The sequence below is a fragment of the Myxocyprinus asiaticus genome, chromosome 37 (genome assembly GCF_019703515.2).
Source record: "Myxocyprinus asiaticus isolate MX2 ecotype Aquarium Trade chromosome 37, UBuf_Myxa_2, whole genome shotgun sequence".
Taxonomy (NCBI): domain Eukaryota; kingdom Metazoa; phylum Chordata; class Actinopteri; order Cypriniformes; family Catostomidae; genus Myxocyprinus; species Myxocyprinus asiaticus.
The window spans coordinates 37,602,193-37,610,979 of record NC_059380.1 but is presented as its reverse complement, the minus strand read 5'-3'; the positions used below and the strand labels follow the sequence as shown (position 1 = coordinate 37,610,979).

Sequence of the window (8,787 nt, the reverse complement as noted above, 5' to 3'; positions counted from 1 at the left end):
CTAGAAATCCTTCCTCGCTTGGCAGTCCCAGGCCACCAGGGGACAGAGGTGGCGGTGTTTGCTTGTGTTGATTGGACGTAAAGGGGAGTGCTGTCGGGTGTCTGTGCTGGGACTAGCATCCTGTGATGGACAGTCGAATGGAGACGAGTTGTCAGGAGTCGGTTGGTTTGGAGAGTCAGTTTGGATGATCAGCTCTTCACCTGGTTCCATCGGGGAGGGGTTACAACTCACACAACCCTAAACAAAAAGAAACAGTACTTTTAAAATCAATATTGAGATTGCGATGACATAAGACACATATGGAAGGGCATTGGATTTGGTCATCGCTATTTGCTCTCACAGGATATATATATTCATTTGTTAATTACAAGACAAATGAGTACTATACTCATACAAATGACTAATGACTACTATATAACGATGATTTTCTGTGTGACAATGGTGAATTAACAGTATTCCACATGTTTGTATACATACATCTTCCTCAAGGTGGCACTGATGTTTCAGTGATTGACTTGATTTACATTTGAAGCAACATGGAAGTAAACTATAGCAAGTTTAACACATGAACAGTATGAAATGGCTATTGTCATTTGGGCGTACTAGTAAAATTATGCAAGTTGTGCATCTACAAAAAGTGCATGAGAAAATACTTATGTAGTTTGTTTGATTTGTAGGTCAGTGTGTTTGCCAGTTGCGTTTCATGATTTAATTGTGGGGTAGGGCTGGGCGATATGGCTTCAGAATATATCTCAATATTTTTCAGCAAATTGCCGATATTCTATATATATCTCGATAATTACGTTTTTGCTCTGAAATAGCATATAAGTGTCTTGTTTTTTGTTTTTTTTAAATCTGAGAAACCATAATTTCATCTAAACAGCCATTGTAGCTGTGTAGAATTAATATTTCAAAGGCAATAAATAAAAATCTATTTAAAAATGATGAAGGCATGTTTCCCACAGTTTTTCACTAAATTAACACAAGGGAGAGTAAAATGTAATCATTTTCATTGATTTGCACATTTATACTTATATTTATCATACATGGAAGCTCAATAAAAATCTTATTTACCTTCATATATTTTTACTAAAACATTTTTCTTTGTGAATGAACAAAGTGTGCAAAAACTACTTCACTTATTTTTTGGAAACCAGATGAATATTGCATCTTACTAAATTATTACTGTGGAACCCAGTCAAGTTTATTATTATAATGTAATACTGATTTATTATTTTCAGGATAAGATTTTTAAAAGATAAATTAATATATTTATGTCCTATTTACTTCAGCCTAAACTGGGGTTTTTATTTTGACACTGTATGCAGTCATATTTATTTCACCTTCACCAGGGGCTTTTATTATGAAACGGAAAGTGCAACGTTTATTTGACAGTTATGAGTTTCGCATCTTGTGAACCGCTGTTAAACTCTCCTTACTATTCTGCGTTTGTAGATTTGTATAATAACTTTATTGTGGTTACTAATGTTTGGATTTGCATGAATGCTTGAACCTGCAGTACTTCACAATGCAGGCGAACTGCGCTATAAACACGAGCCCATGAGCCCCGCCGCCCCCACGCATGCACAAATCAGCGTGTCATTGGTTCATTGTGAAGCGCACACAGACCTTGTTTATCTGTCTTTAATCACAGCCTTTGGCAGTTAAATAATCACACATGATCATTGCTCCATTTTGATGTTATTTTAAGTAATTATACAGCCCTGAAAGATCATGAAACTTAATGGTCAAATAAAAGTCTTATTGAAATCATCGGGATATTCACAATATTGTTCAATTTTACATCGTCTGCAAAATAATCGAGATTATATCATGGGTATTCGACGTATCGCCCAGCCCTATGTGGAAGTAATGAATTCTGTTCTATATTTGTTGAGTCTCTTCATATATGAAAAATAAAACATCAAAATATATCAGAGGATATTCTATTCTTTTATTTTCTAATTGTCTTGAAAATGTTTTGAAAATTGTACACTATCTGGGCATTTTGTAGATCCATTTGTGATATATATATACGTGCCGGGTCGCTAAAGATCTGAGTATGTAATAATTTTTAGCGAAACACCCATGCATTTAAGCGTTAATGTTTTTTTTGGGGGGGGGGATTATTTCCCCGTTTTCACCCAATTTGGAATGCCCAATTCCCACTGCGCTTTTAAGTCCTCGTGGTCGCGTAGTGATTCGCCTCAAACCGGGTGGTGGAGGATGAATCCCAGTTGCCTCCGCGTCTGAGACTGTCAATCCACGCATTTTATCACGTGGCTTATGGAGCGCATTGCCACGGAGACATAGCGTGTGTGGAGGCTTCACGCCATCCACCGCGGCATCCGCACTCAACTCCCCACGTGCTCAACTCCCCACGCGCCCCACCGAGAACGGACCACATTATAGTGACGACGAGGAGGTTACCCCATGTGACTCTACCCTCCCTAACAACCGGGCCAATTTGGATGCTTAGGAGACCTGGCTGGAGTCACTCAGCACGCCCTGGGATTCAAACTAGCGAACTCCAGGGGTGGTAGACAGCGTCTTTACCACTGAGCTACCCAGGCCCCCTAAGGGTTAATGTTGTGTAAGATATCATTGACATATCAAATGAAATAACCAAAGCAACAAATGGTCAAATTAAACTCATCTCTTTGTGTTTTCAGTTAGCATGCAAACGGATTAGCCTGCTAAGCTAACAATCCATCATGTCTTCCTTATGGTTAGAAGCTAAGCATTTATCCTTCTCAGCTAATATATTCAGTGTAAGTACTTTACGTAATTGTATCAAAACGCTGAATTTCATGCTATTTGGTAAATGGATGGTAATACTGTATTTAAATGATTAGCTACAAAAAGAATTATTAACAGACATTTCTGATCAGGCATTATAAATCAATTAGCCAAGTGGGACATGATTCCATGGGGGGACTGAATACTGCATGAAACCGGGACTTTGGGACTTTTAACAGCAATAAAAAAAAATTATTTGATGCTAAAAGAAACCCTGTTGCATGGTTACCAGAGCTAAATCTTTTCGTCACTTCCTGAAATTTTTCATAATAAAAGTTCTGCTCCGCAACACTGACTAGAAGTGAATGAAATGAGGCAGAGTTCTAGACCTGAGTGTTGATCTCCTGTGGGATCATGTGCTGTTGGATCCATGGATGAACATCAGCAAGCTCTTTTCTCTGTTCCTGGGTGAACCAGGGCTGCATGGGCTGCATCAGAAGCAGCTTTTCCCGGTCTTCTTGCAGAACCTGGGCCTGGTCCCTGCAAGAACATCCACAAACACTCACAATAAAACTCAGTCACTTGCACTGCCCATGAGTTTTTGCTAATGGACACAACACAGTCACAATGCTGCTTCAATTCAAATATCAAATTACAACTTTAAAAAGCAGCTTGAACTTGTGGACTTGCTCTCTCCTCAGTCCATAATGAGGTGTTTCTTCAACTATGGGGACTTGGCAACTATGTTCCATAAATTACAGAGTTTTTATTAAAACTAACAGATTTTACAGGACTTTTTCTAAAAATGTAAATAATAATAGTAATAAATTATATAATCAGGTGTTTCATCAACTACGGGGACTTTTATGTTCCATAAATGACTGAATTTATATTAATTTAAAACTAACAGATCTTACCCTAAAAATAATAATATAAAATCAAGTGTTCTTAAACGAAGTGAGGGTATGTAAAGAACAATGCGATATAGATATACAGCTATACACCGATCAGCCACAACATTAAAACCACCTGCCTAATATTGTGTAGGTCCCCCTCGTGCCACCAAAACAGCGCCAACCCGCATCTCAGAATAGCATTCTGAGATGATATTCTTCTGAGATGATTACCGTAGACTTTGTCAGTTTGAACCAGTCTGGCCATTCTCTGTTGTCCTCTCTCATCAACAAGGTGTTTCCATCCACAGAAATGCCCCTCACTGGATGTTTTTTGTTTTTGGCACCATTCGGAGTAAACTCTAGAGACTGTTGTGTGTGAAAATCCCAGGAGATCAGCAGTTACAGAAATAATCAAACCAGCCCGTCTGGCACCAACAATCATGCCATGGTCCAAATCACTGAGATCACATTTTTTCCCCATTCTGAACATTAACTGAAGCTCCTGACCCATATCTTCATGCTTTTATACACAGCACTGCTGCCACACAACTGGCTGATTAGATAATCACATGGATGATTGTTGGTGCCAGACAGGCTGGTTTGAGTATTTCTGTTATTCATTTTGGACTCTTACTGCATCTATGTCTTTCACAGTAAGGACAGACTAAAGGACATTTTTTAACTTTCAAAAATCGATTTTAAAAACTATCAGCCGATTAATCAGTTATCAACCTTTTCCACCACCTAAGTTATCAATATTGGTCAACATCTAAAATGGACCACTTTTATGATGCTTTAAGCTTTACAAGCTCCATTCATTGCATGGAACAAGCATCCAGTTTGTGTTCCATGGATGAATGAAAATCAGTTTGGAATGACACGGGTGAGTAAATGACAGAATTTTCATTTCTGCTTGAACTATTCCTTTAGATAAACTTGTGATTTGGATTTCTAAAAGTCTACAGTGCCAAAAGCGCTCATAGTTAAAGAAACACCCAGTCAAGTGCCATTTAAAATTAGTCACCTCTCCACACTGCCCAACATGGGTCTCATTGTATACTGTCACCTAGAATCACCTACCTCAGGATTGACAGTGGAATGAGACATTTAGCTTGATCAAAACTACCTCAGACAAGCCTTTCTCCTGTGGAAAGAGATGCTCAGAAGGTCATGTTTCCCCATGTTTCCATTTGAGGAATGAGCAGGAACCCAGTTTTCAGAGAAAGAGAAAAAAAGAGAGGTTTCTCCAGGTGTGGACGGGGTTTGGTACCTGGGGCAGAACTGATAGGTCATCATGACGGGTTCAGGAGTTTGTTTGACCATGCTCCAAAGTGGGCTGTCCACGTGTTTCTTGAAGGCAGTACAATCCCTTTCTTGGGCCATGGCGGTCTTCCGCTCCTTCGGCGACGTGTCTGATGAATCATTGCTGGCGAAGTACTTGCTGCTGCCTGTAAACGTGAGACGTCAAGGGTCAGTTTAAGAAGACATGATTTAAAGGGATAGCTCATCTAAAAATACTTACTCGCATTCGTATCTTTAGTCTTCTGAATCTCATTCGCGCTTCTGCACATTCAAATCTGGTGCCTCAAGACACATTAAGGTAGATTTGACATTATCTAGAATGTTAAAAATCATTGGTTTTCATGTCTTTTGACAGATCGTCACTGACATCGAAACTCGTGCATCTTGAGGTGGCAGGTTTGCATGCACAAAATTGCAGATGAGGGGAAGACTGTCAGTAAATAATGACAGGAAAAATGTTGGTCTGTTTCTCAAACAAACCTATCAATATGGTTATAGAAAACTTAGAATATAGCACACAAGTTGTATGGACTACTTTAATGGTACTTTTATATTGCTTTTTGTTCTTTTGGGAGCTTGACAGCCTGGACATTCTGCTTAAAATCTCTTTAGTGTACCACAGAGTCAAATGAGTTTGAAAAAAACATGAAGGTGAGTAAATAATATCAGAATACGTAGCCTATTTTTGGGTGAACTATCCCTTTAATATTTAAATGGTTAAAAAAAAAAAAAAAAAAAAAAGAAGAGCAATAACTAAGGCTCATTTTGAATTGTAACACCATCTACAGAAAAATACGGAATATTTCATGGGTGGAAATACACAATCATTACCACACAACATTAAGTGTTGGGAACAAGTGATTTTCAACAGCACCGGTATGGCTGGTGGATGTTCCATTAGAGCCGAGTCCGGAGCCAGAACCCAGAGAACCTCCGGACTCTCCAGAGCCACTGCCCGAGGCGTTGGAGCCGGTCCCTGATTGGGCATCCTCCTGTAGCATCTGATAGATCATCTCGCTGGAGGTAGAATGAGCATCTTGGTTACCTGACTTACTGGGAGCAACTTCCTGTGAGCAGAGAAATACCGACCAATGAAATTTAAGGTTGGTAGAACTACAGATTATGTCTAATTATCACAACCAGAGTTATTTTTATGTTTGGCATTGACAGATTCTGTCGTTTTCAATCACGAAAAATTCAGTATGGGATCTACCCTCATCTACACTTCTAATTGGTAAAACATATTGATGTCAGCATATAATTTACTGCAAATGCACTGAGATTAGGCCTGTTGCGATTATTAAACAATCGTCTGATCACGGTTATTTGATCTAACCGTTTTTTTTTTTTTTAGATAAACGCGATTATTCAAACACATTTTAATGCGCAAATAAGGGAATTTCAAACTAATATATTAATGCCATCAATGACATGTTTGTGTGTCATTCAGTTGAAATCCGAGCGTCACTGAGCCACACCGCGGATGCCAACCAGAGCAGCTCCTGTCCGGAAGTCACTATATAATATATTATAATGTAATATGAAATAATAAAAAATATATATTTTATTTTTTTATAAAAAAAATATATATATATATAAAATATATGAGTTCCAAAAACAGTGTAAGTGTAAAATTGACCAAAAGAGACATATTTTAAGTATTTAAAAATAATATGATATTTATTATTTTTAATTTCATTCATCAGTTTTTAAAGCCTTAAAAGGAAATCATATATCCCTATTTTATTAAGTTAAATATGTTAAAATTACTTATGTGTGTATGAAGCACACATGCACCTTAAGAAATATGACAATTAATCATGAAAGCACTAAAAGAGAATTAATCATCATAGCCCTTAAACAGACAATTAATCGTCATAATCGCAATTATTAGTTTGCCAATTAATTGTCTGCCAAATTTCATAATCGTGACAGCCCTAACTGAGATGCAAATGACTGTGAATAATTGCATAACATGGTAATTTTTAGGAAATGAGAACTAGTCTTTTTATAGAACTGGTTCCCTTTTTAAAAAATACCGGAACAGACCGATTTCATGACTTTTGGTTCCGTTAACGGTTCTTGAATGTGTATTCTTCCACCCATGCGGACAGGACACTGTGCTAAAATATGTTTAAATGCACTTTAGAAGTTGGATTTCATTCGGACAAAAACAATAATTCGTCTGGTAAATGCTTTAGCCTGACTGAAATCGTATAAGTCAATTTGTCTGGCAAAGTCAGACTAATAGCAAATAATGTGACTGTAATTCGAAAGGTTCATTTGAATCTACAGAGAGAAACATACAGCGTGACCAGTGTATTCCAGTTCCTGAAAAAATGAGCTGGTTCTTTTGAATCTACACCACAAAACATACAGGGCTTCTTACTGAACGAATGACTCTTATCAGCTGGTTCTTATCAGTGAATCAAAAACTTACAGAACTGCAAGTGATTCTTTTTTCATGTCCGAAACGAAATGAACTACGAGCTGTTACATTATTATATGAACTTAAGGCTTGTGAGACTTACATCACTGCAATTACTGGATGGTTGTTTATATGTCAATATATAGGTAAAGATTCACATGAGATTTCTTGTAATGAGTGGTATTTAATACAAATTAATTAATACATTTTTCATTAAAAAGTGTAAAAACTCCTTTTGCATGTATACACTATCTGAGCACTTTATCAGTAACACCTGTACACCTACTTATTCATGCGATAATCTAATCAGCCAATCATATGGCAGCAGTGCAGTGCATAAAATCAGCATATACAGGTCAGGAGCTTTAGTTAATATTCACATCAACCATCAGAATGGGGAAGAATGTGATTTCGACAGTGGCATGATTGTTGGTGCCAGATGGGCTGGTTTGAGTATTTCTGTAACTGCTGATCTCCTGGGATTTTCACGCACAACAATTTCTAGAGTTTACTCAGAATGGTGCCAAAAACGAAAAACATCCAGTGAGCATCAGTTATGGGGACAGAAATTCCTCGTTGATGAGAGGGGTCAACGGAGAATGGCCAGACTGGTTTGAGCTGACAGAAAGGTAACTCAGATAACCACTCTGTACAATTGTAGTGAGCAGAATAGCATCTCAGAATGTACAACACGTCGAACCTTGAGGCGGATGAGCTACAACAGCAGAAGACCACGTTGACCATAGGTTTCCTAATAAAGTGCTCAGTGAGTGTATGTTCTGTTAAGATATGAAATGACCTCATTGTTTGGTAATAGACTGCCGAGGACATTTAATTCAAAAAGATGTGTATTTCTTATTTCCAAATATTTCTTCCTCAAAAGTACTAAATGAAATTGTTCATGGAACTGTTAAGGAACTGGAATCGTAAAGAGGAATCTGAATTTTTAAAGTCCTTACATTTCCCATCCCTAATCATTTAGAAATAATAAATAGTTGTTTTGTAAATTTACAATGTCTGGAGTGTGATTAGGATATAAGGATGACTTTGCGAAGTAGGATGTGTTCCCAAATTAACATCTTTTGTTGGTCATAGAACATCAAGTTAACAACATTTATTTGTCTGTGTGTGTCTGTGTCTATCTCTCCATTTAAGTCCAAAGTACACAACGGTTAGACGCGTGACACAAATTTCATCATCTGTAGAGTGCTCGAGCACTGAATATGTGCAACACAATTTTTCTAACCACGCATAATCTGAGCGTGCAGTATGCACAAGCGCTTGGGATTATTTGCACTAATAAGTGGGTCCACAAGGTAGCATCACTGACCGTTGAGCCATTTCTTTCATGAAGAAGCATTAAAAGAAGATGAAATCGCCACTAAACATCAGGAGACAAAGGTTGAAACAACAAGAGTGGAT

General features: G+C 37.7%; 1 protein-coding gene across 4 annotated transcripts in view; it reads right to left on the bottom strand.

The window, feature by feature from the left end:
- LOC127427848 (period circadian protein homolog 3-like) overlaps window positions 1–8,787 on the bottom strand; it is a 44,822-nt gene continuing 36,035 nt past the window's right edge. For 3 of the 4 annotated variants that reach the window (XM_051675679.1, XM_051675680.1, XM_051675682.1), the window contains 4 exons: window positions 5,812–6,004; window positions 4,906–5,083; window positions 3,129–3,279; window positions 1–237 (listed from right to left, as the gene is read on the bottom strand). In XM_051675679.1, the coding sequence (XP_051531639.1) occupies window positions 1–237; window positions 3,129–3,279; window positions 4,906–5,083; window positions 5,812–6,004 (759 nt within the window). Of the gene's footprint in view, window positions 238–3,128; window positions 3,280–4,905; window positions 5,084–5,768; window positions 6,005–8,787 lie in introns of those variants that run through there. The other variant, XM_051675681.1, reaches the window with a different exon arrangement.